At 36.3% G+C, this 18,754-nt stretch overlaps 1 protein-coding gene across 4 annotated transcripts in view; it reads left to right on the plus strand.

The window, feature by feature from the left end:
- The window catches only part of ZC2HC1B (zinc finger C2HC-type containing 1B), a 42,088-nt gene that overhangs the window by 5,749 nt on the left and 17,585 nt on the right, over window positions 1–18,754 (plus strand). For 3 of the 4 annotated variants that reach the window (XM_049653022.1, XM_049653021.1, XM_049653024.1), the window contains exons 2-4: window positions 4,617–4,678; window positions 7,283–7,402; window positions 7,931–8,069. In XM_049653022.1, coding sequence (XP_049508979.1) covers window positions 4,617–4,678; window positions 7,283–7,402; window positions 7,931–8,069 — 321 coding nt within the window. The remainder of the gene's footprint in view (window positions 1–4,616; window positions 4,679–7,282; window positions 7,403–7,930; window positions 8,070–18,754) is intronic. The other variant, XM_049653023.1, reaches the window with a different exon arrangement.

Here is an 18,754-nt window from a genome sequence, read left to right on the forward strand (position 1 = left end):
ATTTTTGAGACAGAGAGAGACAAAGCATGAACGGGGGAGGGGCAGAGAGAGAGGGAGACACAGAATCGGAAACAGGCTCCAGGCTCCGAGCCATCAGCCCAGAACCTGACGCGGGGCTCGAACTCACGGACCGTGAGATCGTGACCTGACTGAACAGAGCATTCTTAACTTCCAGCTCAGAAATAGTAGGTCTAGTCAGAAGTAAAATTTTTTCCAATTTCATTACAGCCATAATCCTCTCCAGGCTTCTCATAAAAATTTTGAACCGAGATCTTTGTGATGCTTATTTTTTATTGTTAACATGCTAAACAAAACTGTTGATGGCTTCCAGATCACTTTATTTTCCTTATTTAAAAAATTGTCTTAAGATTTTAAACCAATGTATAAAAATAATAGCCAATGTATAAAAACAGTGGCCACTTTAATAGTCTACTAAGTAATACTCCTCTTAGGGTAAAGACAAATAGCTAAGTTGGTACTTACTGTTTTAGAATATTTCCTATCAAAGGGTTCTTTTTAAAAATGTCAGTGTTTTAATTTTTAAAACAATAATGAGTATTCTTTGTAGAAAAATTGAAAATGCAGGAAACTAAACGTGTACCTTTATTATCACTTAGGTGTGTGTGTCACATATATGTGTGTGTGTGTGTGTGTGTGTGTGTGTATCTATACATGTAATGATCTATTTCCAGTCTTTATTTGTAAATATATGAATAAAAATGTATCATTAACATTTTCCATGTTATTCTCCCACAGATCGCTTTTAATCACTATATTCTCATTCACTGATTGGCAACCTATTTTTTAGTATAATTTTTGACTTTGTAGGCCATACAGTCTCTGTTAAGAACTACTCTACTGTTGTAGTGTGAAAGCAGCAATAGATATTATATAAACAAATGGGTGTGATTCTCTACTAATAAAGCTTTATATACAAAAACATACAGTGCCAGATTTGGCCTACTGGCCACAATTTGCTGACCCCTAGATGTTTTTTTAAACTTTTTATTTTGATAAAATTAGTGCACAAGAATTGCAAAATAGTAGAGATCCCATTCACCTTTTACCCAGTTTCCCCAGTTTAAGGTCCAGTTTAACTAACTATAGTACAATATCAAAACCAGGAAACATGCATTGGTACAATGTGCATTTATAGTTCCAGACCATTTTGTTACATGTATAATAACCACAACCACATTATAGCTACAGAACTATTGCATTACCCAAAGGTCTCCCTCATTGTATCCTGTATAGTCGCAACCACCTCCGTGCCTTCCTTGTTGGCAATCACTATTTTCCATCTCTATAATTTTGTCATTTTGAGATTGTTACACAAATGAAATCATACAGTATGTGACCTTTTGAGATCGGCTTTTCTCAGCATTGAGATCCATCTAGGTGTTGCATATATCAATAGTGTTCTGTTGCTGAACAGTATTCCAGGGTTTGGATGTTAACAGTATAACCATTCACCTGTTGCAAGGCCTTTTGGTTGTCTTAAATAATTATTTTAAGGTTCTAGTGATCCTATATTCTATGTGATTCAGCATTCTGGAACAAGTACTATAGACCTCATTGATCTCCATGTTTGGTTTAAGTGACTTAGGCACGTGTTCCCTTCCTTATAGTCAAGCTTCAGAATGCAGTATTCCAGGTGTTCTGTTGAATATTGTATCTCATTATTTTAAACTCATTGAACTAATTAAAACTCATGGATTTAAATCAGAGGCTATTTATCCTTCAGGGACTTCCATTTGTTTTGCAGGTTAGTACTGACATATCTGCATTTATGGTAATGGTTGGATACATAGTCTTAATACTTGTAGAGACAGAGATTCAAGTGTTGAGTCTCAGTGTTATTGCTTACTACCTGTGGTCTTGAGAAGTCCCCCAACTTTCAATCTCTGTTTTCTTATCTGTTAAAAAAAAAAAAAAAAAAGAAAGAAAGAAAGAAAGGTAGTACCAACTCTGTCTTGCAGGGCTGCTGTGAGAAGTAAAGGAGATTACATAGGAAAAGCGTTTGGGAAACAGGAAAACACTACACAAACGTCACAGTAATAATCATAAAAATCATCCTTCATTAGCAGTTTAGAAAAAGCAGTTTTATAATTAAGATGACTACCTTTTATTCACTAGTAAGTGTGTGGAAGGGTGGAATATTCTTGCTGAAAAAAAAAAAAACCACAATTTTAAGACCCAGTTTTACAGAGTTAGAAGGCCAAAAGAACAGAGAGGAAGAGTAATATTTCTGTATGCTGTAATGGATGACCTGTGTTGCAAATACAATACCATCTGGCAGATGTGAGAAGAAATCATTTAAATCAACAATGTCTGTAACGAGCTACCATCTGATTCCTGTTAATCAGTCCTTCCTTTTTCAAACCTTTTCTTGGTTTCCATGACCCTGTTCTCTCCTGTTTCTCCTTCTGGCTTATCATCCTCATCTTCTTGGCCCTTAAATACGGAGTTCCCTAGGGATCATCCCTGTACTTCTCTTTCCATGACCTCTTCCCTGGCAATATCATGCCTTTACATCACTCTCCAAACAAAGCCTACATCTGTGTCTCTAGCCCTGACCTCCCTCATTTCCACCCTGCTGGCTGGATGACTCTCTCAAACTCAGTATTTCCAAAGCTGAGGTCATTTTTCTTACTAAGATGGCCCCTCTTTTCAAATTCTGTTTGTCCACAGCCCGACCATGTTCTGTGCCCTTCAGCACTGTTCTCTCTTTGCCACTTCCCCACTCCCTCCACATCTAGTCATGTTGTCAGTTCTTTGAGCCTGGTGTCTCCCATTTCCTCTTTTCTTTCCAGTTCCAGCCTGCACCTTTAGCTTTTTAACTGAAATCCATCTTCCCTCCCACCACAGTCCATTCAGCCCTCCTCACCTTTGTCACGTGAACCTTCCACAGCTCTGTTCAGATTCTTCTTCATGTCAGCGATTGTTCCCCTTGTTTGTAGGATAAAGCCCAGATTGTTAATCTAATACAAAGTCCTCTCCATGATCAGCTTTTCTTTTTTTTTTTTTAATTTTTTTTTTTAATGTTTATTTTAGAGAGAGAGAGAGAGAGAGAGAGCATGAGCAGGGGAGGGGTAGAGAGAGAGCAAGGGAGACACAGAGCCTGAAACAGGCTCCAGGCTCTGAGATGTCAGCATAGAGCCCAATGCGGGGCTTGAACTCGGGAACGGCGAGATCATGACCTGAGCCGAAGTCGGACGCTCAACCGACTGAGCCACCCAGGCGCCCCCATGATCAGCTTTTCTAATCTTTATGTATTCAACTCCAGGTGAACTTTAAGTAATAGGAAGCAAAATCTTCTCAGAATTCCATGTTTTCCTTTTCTTTTGACACTTATCTAACTTTAATGTAATTGATGCCCACATTCTTTTCTGTGCTGGACGTATGTATTGTTTCTCTCAATATTTCTACAGAGTTGCAGGTAGCAGATATTTATTGAATGACTGGTCTTGTGGTAGAAACTCAATTCTTGTTTGGCCCATACATTCAACAAGTATTTACTAAGCACCTTACTGTGGGTCAGGTACTTTGAGACATGGGACATATGTGGGTGCAATCTTGTGCCTTTTTTTTTTTTTTTAATGTATTTGACTTTATTCTTCATTTAACTTTTAAAACACTATAGTTGAATATCAATAACAATAGCAAGTAGTGAGCGTATTGTGATTATAGTCCTTCACTCATTCACAACCGTATATAAAATGCCAGCAGTGAGTGTTCTTCACTGACCTCAGTAAGAGGTCTGACACCAACACCACCCCTAGGATGATGCTTATCCTCACATGCTTCTCCACTGTAATGATCCCATCTTTCTTGATTTAGATGGAACTCCTCAGTTCTTTCTACTCGGTCCTTTTCATCAGTATTTTATACTCTCTCTCAGGTAGGAGTTTTTCCTGCAAAACTCTTTGAGAGAGAGAAAGCCATTCTCAGGAAAGTTTACCTTAAATTTGATTATTAGGTGATCCTTTACATATGACCTATGATAAATTGCCATGCCTTCATTTAGCACACACACAGACATTGCACTCTAGTAGGAATCTCAAAGATGTTAACTGTTAGATAATTGATCACTTTTTAAAAATATTTATTTATTTTGAGAGAGACCGTGTGCACAAGTGAGGGGATGGGCAGAGAGGAGAGAGGGAGAGGATCCCAAGCAGGCTCTGTGCTGTCAGCGTGGAACCCAGTGCAGGGCTTAATCCCACAAACCCGTGAGATCATTGACCTGAGCCAAAATCCACAGTCAGACGTTCAACTAGCTGAGCCACCCAGGTGCGCCAGTTAATTTATGACTTTATACTAAAGTATTAACTTTGTACTTCTGTCTAAAGCAAAGCTATCAGGTGCTTAGTTTAGGAGTATATTAAATGTACTCTGGTTGCCTGAAGGATATGGAATTTACCTGTTTAGTGAAGTGAGAAGTCTCTGTTAGAAGAGGAAAATGGGTGAGTTCATGAAATATCTTCCTAAGAGAAGTTGGTGGGGAGGGAAAAGAGTGAGGAGATCAAGCTATTGAGGTCCCCTCCAGTTAGTCATTTCTTCTTGGGCAGGCAGTTCCACGAAACTAACATAATGTGCTTTTGGATCTTATACAGATGGCAATCAGGAGTTACTTCCCTGTGAAGTCTGTGCAAGACGCTTTGCAGCAGATGTTCTGGTAAACATAAAGACATTTTGTAGATGTGTTTCGTTGGAGTTAAATGAACTGTCAAGTCGGTGAGGAGGCTGTAGCGGCAAAGATTAAAGACAGATGTGGAGAGAAAGCGAGGGAAGAGGATAGGATAACCTATGGCTGGCAGGCCCGGAGGACACTGAGGCGGATAGGTGCCACCCCATTCAGAAGGGAGTGTAATTAAACATGGTACTCTTAGAAAAAGGATGCCAGATGAAAGTGTTTTGGCACAGCTCATTGTCTCTTGAGAGCTTTTGGCTCTTTTGCCTTTTCTATAAGCATCAAAAATTCAAATTTTAAGGCCAAAGCACCAGGGAAATTAGCTAGTCAAGAGGAATGAACATTGAATTTGGAGCATCTGGAAACTTGGCTTTTAGCCTCAAATTTGTCACTAATTCTGACAAGTCCTTTAACCTCCCTCTGTTTCCTGCTTTGCCACGTATGAAGACAGAACCTTTCAATTTTCAGGGGTTTTATGTAATTTGAACAAAATGGATGTAAGGCCTGTTCCAAGGTTTAATTGTTAATCAGATTCAAGCTAACTGCATGTCGAGTCCCCTGATTGATGCCTATAAAGTGGAATAAAAGCTTAATTTATTTAAAAATTGGGGAATCAAACAGGTATTAGACTTCGGTATTCTAAAGAGATGCCCAAGAAAAATGATTAAAAAAAAAAGAAAACAACTTAAGGTGATAATACAATTATGAGATTGAACATTTTAGATCAAGGAGACATAAGCAGACTTAAAGGTTTTGGACCATATACCTGACTACATTTGGGGCAAAAGACTATATAATAAGGTTGTAAGTTTTGTTTCTCTGGGGAATTTTAAAAATGAAATACCTGTTCTGATTAACTATAGTTAGCGCTTCCTGAATTTAGAAACAGGAGTTCACAGGGCCTGTTGTGGCCCAGGAATCCACCGGTGTGCTGCTTTTTTGCCAAGCCAGGCTTGCACCCCATAAGGATGAGTTGCAGAACTAGGAGGTACCATTCCATTTGAAATGGAATCACTGAATGTCAAGTGTGTCTTGCGTCTTCTTGGTTTTTACTTTCTAGGCCTATCTCCAGGCTACAAAGAGCATTTGATCGAATGATGTGATACCTTTCTCTCCTTTAATTTAAAATGGAGGGGACGCCTGGATGCCTTAGTTGAGTGTCTGACTCTCGATTTCAGCTCAGGTCATGATCTCATGGTTTGTGGCTTCAAGCCCCCACATCCAGGCTCCGCAGTGCAGAGCCTGCTTTGGAGTCTCTCTTCCTCTCTATCTCTCTCAGAATAAATAAACTTAAAAAAGATAATAATAAAATGGAGGGCACCTGGCTGGCTCAGTCAGTAGAGCATGTGACTCTTGATCTTGGGGTCATGAGTTTGAGCCCTACATGGGGTGTAGAGATTACTTAAATAAAACTTAAAAAAATAAAATGGTATGGCTTGTTTGTAACCAAGTATAGGGATTTTTTTTATAGAGTCCGTATTTTGTTGGGTCTGGACAAAGGAACTGTGTGTTAACCATTATGAGTTCCATATCCACCAAGGAAGAGGCCATTTAGTGGAAAGTTGTTGGTATAATTCTATAGCAGTGATGCCCTAGCAGATCTTGTAAGGGTGGTACACAGGCAAAGCTCTGTTTGTTGGTTCCGTTTTTTATGTACTAGAAATGTTGACTACTTAAAGGATTACTTGGCTGGAGTAAAGAATGTTTTCCCTGACGATTATCTGTTAAATGTTAAATATTGTAACATTTTAAAACTTAATATTAAAAGTTTAGATTTGCTCTGAAATAGATGACTTCATGGATGTGAAATGTTTGGATAAATTAAAGGAAAATATCTTCATAATGTAAATGGAATTGGTGTATTCTTCACTTATTTGTATGGTTGTCCCAGTTGTCTTTTGCAGATGTTCTCAAATATTTCTTTGAAACCTCTCCACTCCTTGAGGAAGTTAAGTAGTTTAACGTGCTCTATGTAGAAAAGTGGCCCCGTTGAATTCAATTTTGAAATTGCTGAGTGGTAAGAAGAGTTTTCTTGAGAAGGTTCCATCGGTAGGAGCTAAGTTTCCCCCTGCTGTATGCAAAGGGCTATCTCAAAAGAACGGTAAAATGGAATATTAGGATTGCTGGGACTCAGATTCCCTGTTATGTTACGGGATGCCTTGCTCGTGGAATTTGGAAACCGTGGAGGCAGGAAACAGGAGACAGGAAAATTTCCTTGGCTTCAGTGAGTACCTAGCTCAATATCAAAAATATTTATTTCGATTTAAACTAGAATGTTTGCCTTCTCAACATTATTTAATGCCTGGAATCATTCACGCAGCCCAAGTGGTAGAGTTCAGTGTATAAAACCAAATTCGAAAGAAGTCTCTGTAGCTGCGGAGGCCTTTTCTTGACCTTGCCCTCACGCAATATCTAGCGATGTGTAACATGGGTGGAGAGAGCCAGATGGATTTGCTCTGCTGTGATTTGAGAGTTAGAGAATGAACTTGGCTCCGAAGGTGAACCCCGTCATTCTAGTGGGGGCTGCCTGAGTACAAACCTTGTGACTATACATGTTAAAAATTTTAATCCCCACTGTTTCTTTTCTAGGAAAGACATGGACCAATATGTAGGAAACTCTTCAACAAAAAGCGTAAACCTTTCAATTCCCTGAAACAAAGATTACAGGGCACTGACATTCTCATTGTGAGAACAGCTCCTCAGTCCAAGGTACTATCAGTATCGTGCTTGTTCTTCTTGATTACATCCTTAAGTACATTAAAGCCCCTTTTTGGCTCTCTGGTTTCATTTTTGCTTGATAGTGCAGTGTAATGTCATGTAAGTATAATCCACCTTTACTGTTTTCTTTTTAATCATGCTCACTTAGATTTCGAAATGTATTTCAGATACTTTCCAGATGTGGCAAAAAAGAATCTCGTTTATGTTTTCATTAGTGTAGCATTAAATCTCGCAATTAACTTGGAAGAAAGTCCCTTTTCATCTTACAGTTAAGTCTTTCTGTAAAGTGTTGTCGTTTGTTTTTCTGATTGTTATTTTGTGTTTTCCCACACTGTTGTGACTCGCAAATTTTATTACTGTATTTTTCCAAATCTCTTTTTGTACTCTTGAACACAAATTTTCTTTTCCCTCCAAATTTCACCGTCCTATGTCCTGTAAATTTAAATCCCAGCTTAAAATAAAGTTGCAAGGGACAGATGTACAGTCGAGGTTAGTATATATTGGTTTTCTTTTTTATAGCATCAACCTGTGAGGAGATCTAACTGGAGACAACAACATGAAGATTTCATTAATGCAATCCGTTCAGCCAAGCAGTCTACACTAGCCGTTAAAGAAGGCCGACCTCTCCCACCTCCACCTCCTCCATCCATCAACCCAGGTGTGGGGCCAGTTTGGTTTGCTTTGGGCATTTTATTCTTAACCAATTGTGCTTGATTTGGGGCCAGATCATCATGCCTTGCTTCCTCCTCTGCATTCTAAAATTAATAATAACGAATTATAAAAGTAATTTTATCATACAATATATCTTATCCTAATTTTATTTTAATTCCGTATAAATATTCTGTGTTTCTTTCTAACTCTATTTCAACATAAGACCACTACATAAGTCCAGGGGACACCGTTCACATCATGGTCTATGAGAATGGGGCTGTGCAGAATACTTCTCCAATACAGTGTCAGATACCCAAGCTCTGGGTTTGTTTGCTTGTTTGTTTGTTTTTGGTGGGGAGGGCAGGGGGATAGGGTTTTGTTGTGAGATAAAAATCCCATAATATGAAATTCACTGTCTTAACCATTTTAAGTTGTGCAATTTAGTGGCCTAAAGGCTTTTTACCCTAAAATTTTCATTTTGAAAATTTTCAAATTTACAGAAAAGAGGAAGATATAGTACAGTGATCACTCATACACCATACCTTCCATTGAAATTTGACAGTTGTTTACATTTCATATTTTCTGTCTTATTTTTGGGGGGACAGAACTATTTAACACTAAGTTTCAGACATCATAACACTTTACTCTTAACTGTATCAGTATGCGTTTCTGAAGTATGCGTGCATTTTCTTGCATAATATAGGGACTCATATTTTCCCAGTTATCTTAAGAATGTCTTTTAAAGCTCACTCCTTGCTCCCTAATCACAATCCAAGAATCATGCATTTTTTGTTGTTGTCTCTTTTCTTTAATCTTGCACAATACCCTTACTAAGCCAGTAGGCTTTTAGGATATCTTTTAGGACATCTTTTAGGATATCTCTTGTTCTAGATTTGTCTGGTTTTTTTTACTCAGGCTAATGTTTAACTTGTTCCTCTATCCTCTGTTTTTCTGTAAATTGGAAATTAGGGCTAGAGACTCTATTATATTAATATTAATCCCTATCAGATATAAGATTTTCAAGTATTTTCTCCCATTCTGTAGACTTTCTTTTCACTTTTTTTTTGTCTTTACACTTTCTTGATGGTATCCTTTGATACACAAAATTTTTTTAATTTTGATAAGAGTGCAGTTTATTTTTCTTTTGTTTCCTAGCTTTTGATTGTCAGATCCAAAAAATCATTGCAAAATCCATGTCATGAAGCCTTCCCCATGTGCTTTCTTCTAAGAGTTTTATATTTTCAGCTTTTACAGTTTTGTATTTGAGCCAGGTGGAGTTAATTCTGTATGTGGCATAAGGTAAGATCCCAGCTTCATTGGAAGTTGCATATCTAGTTTTACATGTGGGTATCTAGTTTTCTCAGCACTGTTTGTTGAAAAGACTATCCTTTCCCTATTGAGTGATCTTGGCACCCTTATAAAAAGTCATTTGACCATATATGTGAAGGTTTATTTCTGAGCTACTCTAGTCTGTTTTTCTATATGTCTGTCTTTATGCCAGTAACACCCTGTTTTGATTACTCTAGTAAATTTGTAGTAAGTGTTGAAAGTCCTCCAAGATTGTTTTGGTTATTTGGGGACCTCTGAGATTGTATATGAATTTTTAGGATGGATTCTTTTTTGTTGTTTCTGAAAATGCCACTGGGATTTTTATAGGGATTGCATTAAATCTGTACCTTGCTTTGAGTAGTGTTATCATCTTAACAAAATTGTTTTACAGTCCATGAACATGCAATGTCTTTTCATTTATTTATTTTCTTTTTAATTTCTATCATCAACATTTCATTGACTAGGTATAAGAACGTACAAGTCTTTTACCCCTTTGGTTTGATTTATTCCTATTTTATTATTTTTGATGTTATTATAAATGGAATTGTTAAGTTTATTTTCAGATTGTTCATTGCTAGTATATAGAAATACGACTGATTTGAGGGTATTAATTTTGTATCCTACAACTCAGTTGAATTTTGTTAGCTCTAACAGTTTTTTTGTTTGTTTGTTTTTTTGGTGTGGAATTTTCAGGGTTTTCTACATATAAAATTATGTCATTTGTGAACTGATGTAATTTTACTTCTTCCTCTCCAGTTTGTCTCTTTTATTTTTTTTTCATGTCTAAATCCTCTGGTTAGAACTTCCAATACTATATTGTACAGCAGTGGTGAAAGCAGATATCCTTGTCTTGTTTTCCATTGAGTAAATGTTATCTGAGAGTTATAACTGGCTACTTAAAACATAAATAATAACATATTATTGTGAGGATTATGCATGTGGAAGTGGTGAAATGTATGAAAACAATACAATAAGGTTAAGTAAGGAAAATGGACATACATTGTTGAAAGTTTTCTGTGTATTGTACATGAATAAGTTTAGTACCCATTATACATGAATAGGTGTAGTATTGTTTGAAGGTAGAATATTATATCTTAAAGATGTCTATTATAAACCCTAGAGTAAACACACAAAAATATTGACATATCAGTAATAAGACAATAGGTGGAGTGGAGATAAAATGGAAGAAAATTCAATCTAAGAGAAGATAGGAAAAGGGGGGGGGGACAACAAAGAAAAGATGGGATAAAGACAAATAGCAAGATGGTAAACTTAAACCCAACCATATGGATAGTTGTGTATAAATGACCTAAACCCTTCAGATAAAAAGCCGATTGTCAGACTGAATAATAAAGCAAGGTCCAATTATATACTTTCCACAAGAAACACACTTTAAATAGCAAGATGTAAATAAATGTGCCAGGCAGGTGAGCAAACAAGGAGGTGACCCAGGTAGGCCTACAGAGACCACACTCTCAGGACAGCTGCTCCTATGTTAGCAGGCTGCTGCCGCCTCAAGGGGACATACACCAGGGTTGCCATATCTCATTTCTCAAAGGATGTCAGAAATGCAGATTTCCTGATTTATAAATACCAGAAACTCAGATGTTTTAGAAACTTCAAGTTTGGACCTCTGAGGTTGGAAGTCAGTCAGCGGTTTTCCTTGGAGGGGTGGGGATGAGCAGGAGTGGACATGAGGAACATTGCTGAGAATGTTCTGTCTTGATCCGGGCTGGATTACATGGGTGTGTGCAGCTTGTAAACATTTCGTGTAGACATACATTTACGATCTGTGCCTTCCCTCTTGGATAAAAAGATAAAAGGAGAAATAAACACCAGCAATGTCAAAACAACTATAGACTGGCATGTTAAAAGCATGGGGAAAGATATACATGCAAATAATAATCATAAAACCTGAATGCTAATATTAATATCAGGCAAAGCAAATGTCAAGTGTTATTAACAAGAGTAATGATTAAAAATGCATATTCATCAAGAAGGCCTATCAGTCCTAAATGTTTATGTACCTAGTAACAGAGTTCAGAGAACATAAAACAAAAACTGACAAAACTCTAGACAGATTCACAGTTATATTTAGAGATTTTAGTGTTCCTTTCTTAGCAGCTAATAAAATAAGCAACAGGAAAATCAGTAAGGACGTAGGACATTTTCTAATGTGAACAACAGTATCAACCAGTTTGACCTAATTGATATCTAAAGCTATAATGTGACATGTAGCAACAGCAGAATATAATTCTTTTTAAGTACACATGGAGCATTTGTCCAGGATAGACCATGTGTAGGGCCACAAAGTAAGTTTCAGTAAATGTAAAAGGATTGAGACATCATGCAGATTGTTACTTGACACAGCAGAATTAAGTTGAAATTTATGATGAAAATATATCTAGAAAATTTCCTAATATTTGGAAATTATCAGCTTTTCTTAATGCATGGATTTAAGAAGAAATCGTAAGAGAAATGGGAAAATATTTTGAACTGAATGGTAATGAAAACATCACAATTTGTGGGATTCAGCTATAACAGTGCAAGGAGGAGGTTTATAGCTTTAAAAAAAGCTTATAACTAGAAAAGAAAAAAACGTTTAAACCAATTGCTTTATATGTTTCCTCTTTAAAAAGTTTCAAGAACAAATTACACCTCAGTTAAGTAGAGGGAAGAAAATAGTAAATGTAGTTCACCATATTAACAAAATATTTGTAAAAGCATATGATTATCCCACTAGATACAGGAAAAGCCTGTGACAAAATGCAACCCCTGTACATGTTTATATAAGAAAATTCTTAGAAAGGTAGAAATAGAAGGGAAACACCTCAATAAAAGGACATTTTTGAACAATCTGCAGTTAACATTACACTTGATGAAAAACTGAACACTTTCCCACTGAGATGAGAAAAAGCAAGGATGTCTTTTCTGACCACTTCTGTTCAATACTGTACTAAAGATGTAGTACCCACCGAAATAAGGAAATAAATTATTGGAGAGGAAGAGGTAAAACTGTCTTTCTTCATAGACAACATAACCATGAATGAGTAAATATAGAAAATCTTAGGAAACTGTAAGAAAGCTACTGGAGTTAAAAGTTCATTTAACACAATTTTCAGGATATAAAGTCAATATACATAAATAATTTATATTTTTATATACTAGGCATAAACAATTAAAAAATGAAATTAAAAATATGTTTACAATTGGGGCGCCTGGGTGGCTCAGTGGGTTAAGCATCTGACTTCGGCTCAGGTCATGATCTCCCTGGGTTTGCAGGTTCGAGCCCTGCGTCAGGTTCTGTGCTGACAGTTCAGAGCCTGGAGCCTCCTTCAGATTCTGTGTCTCCTCCTCTCTCTGCCCCTCCCATGCTCATGCTCTCTCTCTCTCAGTAATAAATAAATGTTAAAAAAAAAAATACGTTTACAATTACGAAAAAGCATTAGTACTTAGGGGTATGTTTTTTTTTTTTAAAGGTTTTTAAAAAAAAATTTTTTTTAATGTTTATTTATTTTTGGGACAGAGAGAGACAGAGCATGAATGGGGGAGGGTCAGAGAGAGAGGGAGACACAGAATCTGAAGCAGGCTCCAGGCTCTGAGCTGTCAGCACAGAGCCCGACGTGGGACTCGAACTCACAGACCATGAGATCATGACCTGAGCCGAAGTCAGACGCTTAACCGACTGAGCCACCCAGGTGCCCCTACTTAGGGGTATGTTTAACAAAATATGTGTAAGACTTGAAAAATGAAAACCATGAAACACTGTTCAGAGAAATTTTAAAAAGACCAAAATAAATGGAGAGATTTACCATTTTCATGATTTGAAAGACTCAGTATTATGTTACCATGTCAGTTCTTCCCAAATTGATCTATGGATTCAGTGTAATTCCAGTAAAAACCCCTGCAAGTTTTCTTTGCCACGTAGGAATTCACCAGTTGACTTTAAAATTATATGGAAATTCGAAGGATCTGGAATAGCCAAGATAGTTTGGAAAAAAAGGAAAAAATTGGAGGACTTACACTACCTGATGTCAAGACTTATTATGATGTTAGAGTTATTCAGTAATTTGATATTGGTGTATCAATTGAACAGAAAAGAGTATCTGGATGTAGATCCATGTATGGGCGATTGATTTTTGACACAAATATCCATTTGGAGAAAATGAGTCATGATCCTTATACAAAAACTAATTGACAAAAATTAACTGACAGAAATTAATTCACAATGGAACATTGACCTTATAAGTGCTACAACAATAAGATTTCTAGAAAAACCAAAAATCTTTGATCTAAGAGTCAACCAAGATTTCTTAAGCGGGATATACAATGTACAGATTTTTAAAAAGGAAATTGATAAATTGGGCTTCACCAAAATTAAAAATTTGAGTCTTGAGAGACACCATTAAGAGAGTGCAAGGGCAAGCCACAGGCTGAGAGATAATACTCATAATACATACTGACAAAGGACTCATATCAAGAATATATAAAGAACTCTTGAAATTCAAGAAGACAACCCAGTAAGAAAAAAGGTGAGAGATGTATTTGAACAGATACATCACAGAATAATGGCCAATAAGCACATAAAAAGATACTTAACGTCATTTCTGTCAAGGAAATATGAATTACAACTACAGTGAGATACTACCACATACCCACTTGATGGCTAAAATTAAGGACTGACAATACAAATGATAGCGAGGATGTGGAACAGCTGGAAGTCTCCCACTGCTGAAGGGAGTGTAAAATAGGACAGCTACTCTGCACTGGTATTTTCTTAAGTTAAACATACGCTTATTTATAGAGCAATTCTATACCTAGGTATTTTTGCAAAAAACTGGAAACATGTCCTTAGAAAAGACTTATATATTAATGTTCATAGTAGCTCTATATAGCATAAACTGGGGGAAAACCCCTCCACAAACGTCCATCAGCAAGTGAGTAGATACAAAAATTGTGTAATTATTTACAAAACAGAATACAACTCCACAGTAAGAAGAAAGTGCTACCATATAAGCAGCAACATGGGTATTCTCTTATGTGAAACTATACAACAGATAAAACTTGAGTGGCAGGAAGGGTGCCTGGTGGCTCAGTTGGTTGCATGTCGCACTTTTGATTTCAGCTCAGGTCATGATCCCAGGGTTGTGGGAGCAAGCCCCACGTTGGGCTCCACACTGAGCATGGAGCCTGCTTAAGATTCAGTCTCTCTCTCTCTCTTGCTCTGTCCCTCACCCCCCTCATGTGCTCATGCTGTCTCTCTCTCAAAAACAAAACAAAAAAACCCAAAACTTTAGTGATAGAAAATGGAGTTTTGATTGATTGAGACTGGGTTTGGGGGAATATTGACTGAAAAGGGGCATGAGGGGAACAGTTCTGTGTTTTAAATGAAGTGGTTACACAAATGTGTACGTTTATTAAAACTCACTGGCCGGTATGCTTAAAATAGGTGTATTTTACTTCATGTAAATTAGTTCACATTAGTGATTCGACATTTGTATACATTACAAAATGCTCACCACGTTGAGTGTAATTAACATCTGTCACCATACAAATTTACTACAATATCATTGACTACATTCTCTACACTATACTTTTTATCCCCATGACTGATTTACTTCTTACTTATTTTTAAGTTTTGAGGGGAATATGAAACTATTTGGTACTGAAGTGCACAGGAATGTGGAGTAAAGGATTATGTTGGCTGTAATAATTTTCCAGTGTGAAAAGAGCTTACCTTGACTATTCTTAACACAGGAGATTATTTCAGTTGCTGAATGAATGAAATTTTAGAGCTCTATGTGAAAAATAAAGTATATTTTACTTGGGCCACTATAATAGTGTTGAGATCCATCATTGTGGGTGTTGTTGGTCTTTTACCCATTGACAGAGCACGTCCTAATTTTCTGTTCTTGTGTTAGTTTTCCTTGATTAATTTAATCTGCCTTTTTTTCTTCCTTCCTTCCTTCCTTCCTTCCTTCCTTTCTCTTTCTTTCTTTCTTTCTTTCTTTCTTTCTTTCTTTCTTTCTAACCAGAGGAAGCAGAAAAGGAGTAGGATAGGATGCTTTCGGTAATGCTTTTTGTATTGCGCCTGGTGTTTGTTTTGTTTTCTAATGTGAGGAAACTTACAGATTCCTTTTATAAAATTAAAAAACATATTTTTTTGGTGAGGTGACCTTTTTTCTTTATCCTTTGTTTAGGATTACTATTTAAGATTCATCCTTTATTGAAAGGGTGATTTACTTATATTGTAACTGGAAGTTTTTACCTCTTAATCCCTTTTACCTATTTTGCTCATCCCCGCACCTCCCTCCCCTGCTGGCAACCACCACTTTGTTTTTTGTATTTATAAGTCTGTTTCTGTTTTTTGTTTGTTCATTTGTTTTTTAGATTACATGTATAAGTGAAATCATACGCTATTTATCTTTCTCTGTTTTATTACCCTCTAGGTCCATCCATGTTAAATTAGTGTTTTCATTTCTTTGGGTAAATATCCAGAAATGGAATTACTGGATTATATGGTGTCTCTCTCTCTCTCCCTCTCCCTCCCTCCCTCGCTCTCCCTCTCTCACTCTTTCCCTCTCCCCCTCCCTCCCTCCTTCCCTCTCTATCTCTTTCTCTCCATATATATATATATATATATATATATATATATATATATATATATATGTTCATCTATTTTTTTTGAGAGTGGAGACTGAGAATCCCAAGTAGGCTCCATGCTCTGTGCTGAGCCCAAGGCGGGGCTTGATTTCACAACCATAAAATCATGACCTGAGCCAAACTCAAGAGTTAGCTTGAGCCATCCAGGCGCCCCTGGTATTTATATTTTTAATTTTTTGAGGAATCTCCATGTTCTTTTACACAGTGGCTGCATCAGTTTCTATTCCCACCAATAGTGCTTGGGGGTTACCTTTCTCTGCATCCTCACCAACACTTGTTTTTTCCTGTCTTTTTTTATTCTAGCCCTTCTGACAAGTGTAAAGTAATATTTTATTTTGGTTTTGATTTGCATTTCCCTGATTAGTGATGTTGAGCATCTTTTCATGTGCCTGTTAGCCTTCTGTATGTCTTCTTTGGAAAAATGACTATTCAGGTCTTGTGTTCATTTTTTAATCAGATTTTTTTGGTGTTGAGTTCTGGGAGTTCTTTATATATTTTAGATACTAACCCCTTATCAGATATATCATTTTCAGATATCTTCTCCCAATCAGTAGGTTGTCTTTTTGTCTTGTTCATGGTTTCTTTCTTTGTGCAAAATTTTTTAGTTTGATATAGTCCCAGTTTATTTTTGTTTTTGTTGCCCTTGTCTAAGGAGACAGATCCAAAAATATATTACTAACTCCTATGTCCAAGAGTTTATTGCCTGTGTTTTCTTTTAGAACTTTTATGGTGGTTCAGGTCTTACATTTAGGTTTTTAATTCATTTTGAGTTTATTTTTGTATATGGTGTAAAAAAAAAAAAATGGCCTATTCTCATTCTTTTGTGTGTATCCATCCAGTTTTCCCAACACCATTTGTTGAAGAGATTGTCTTTTCCCTACTGTATATTCTTGCCTTCTTCTCTCTATTCTGTTCCATTGTGTCTGTTTTTGTTACAGGACTATACTGTTTTGATTATTAGAGCTTTGTAATAGAGTTTGAAATCTGGGATTGTGATATCTCTAGCTTTGTTCTTCTTTCTCAAGGTTTCTTTGGCTATTCAGGGTCTTTGGTGGTTCCATAAAAATTTTGTTATTCTAGATCTGTGAAAATGCTAGATTTATGAAAAATGCTAGTGATAATTTGTTAGGAATTGTATTGAATCTGTAGATTGCTTTGGATATTATAGACATTTTAACAATATTAAATTTTTCATTCCACGAGCATGGTGTATCTTTCCATTTATTTGTGTTGTCTTCAGTTTCTTTAATCAGTATTTTATAGTTATCAGAGTACAGGTCTTTCACCTTCTTGGTTAAATATATTCCTATTTATTTTATTCTTTTTGATGAAGTTGTAAGTGGAATTGTTTTCTTAATTTCTCTTTCTGTTACTTCATTTAAAGTGCATAGAAATGCAACAGATTCCTGCATATGAATTTTGTATCTTGTAACTTTACTGAATTAATTTACTAGTTCTAACAGTCTTTAGGGTTTTCTATGTATATAGTATGTCATCTGCAAATAGTGACAGTTTTATTTCTTCCTTACCAAGTTACATGTCTCTTATTTCTTTTTCTTGTCTGTTTTCTGTGGCTAGGACTTCTTGTAGTATGTTGAACAAAACTTGTGAGAGTGGACATCTTTGTCTTGTTCCTGATCTAAGGGGAAAAGCTCTCAACCTTTCACCATTGAGTATGATGCTAGCTCTTTGTTTGCCATATATGGCATTTATTATGTTGAGGTATGTTCCCTCTGTACCCATTTTGTTGAGAGTTTTTATTATAAATGGATGTTGAATTTTGTCAAATGCTTTTTCTTCCTCTATTGAAAGGATTATTTGAAGGATTTTTTCCTTCATTTTTTTAAACATGTTGTATCACATTGATTAATTTGCAGATATTGAACCATCCTTGCATCCCAGGGAATAAATCCCACTTGATTGTGGTATATGATCTTTTAAACATTTTTTATTTTTATTTAGTTATTTTTATTGATGTAGTTAACATACAATATTATATTAGTTTCAGGTGTGCAGCATATTGATTCAACAATTCAGTATATTACTCAGTGCTCACCATGGTAAGTGTAGTCACCATCTGTCATCATACAAAATTATTGGTGTTAACTGACTATATTCCCTATGCTGTATTTTTCCTCTCTGTGACTTACTTATTTTAATGTGAATTAATTTGAATTTGGTTTGCTAATATTTTGTTGAGGATTTTTGCTTTAAATTTGATTAGAGATATTGGCTTATAATTTTTTTTTTTTTTTTTTTGGTTGTAGCTTTGGTTTTGGTATCAGGTTGCTGGCCTCATAGAAGGAATTTGGAAGCATGTCTTTCTCCTCAGTATTTTGGAATGGTTTGAGAAAGGTAGATATTAACTCTTCTTTAAATGTTTGGTAGAATTCACCTGCAAATTCATTTGATCCTGGACTTTTGTTCAGGGTTTTTGGATTGCTGATTCAATTTCTTTTTTTTTTTTTTTTTAACTTTTTTTTAATGTTTGTTTTTGAGAGACAGAGAGCAAGCAAGTAGATGAAAGGCAGAGAGAGAGGGAGACACAGAATCTGAAGCAGGCTCCAGGCTCTTAGCTGTCAGCACAGAGCCCGATGCGGGGCTTGAACTCACAAACTGCGAGATCATGACCTAAGTGGAAGTCAGATGTTCAACTGACAGAGCCACCCACGCGCCCCTGCTGATTCAATTTCATTACTG

Source organism: Panthera uncia (assembly GCF_023721935.1).
Source record: "Panthera uncia isolate 11264 chromosome B2 unlocalized genomic scaffold, Puncia_PCG_1.0 HiC_scaffold_24, whole genome shotgun sequence".
Lineage (NCBI taxonomy): Eukaryota > Metazoa > Chordata > Mammalia > Carnivora > Felidae > Panthera > Panthera uncia.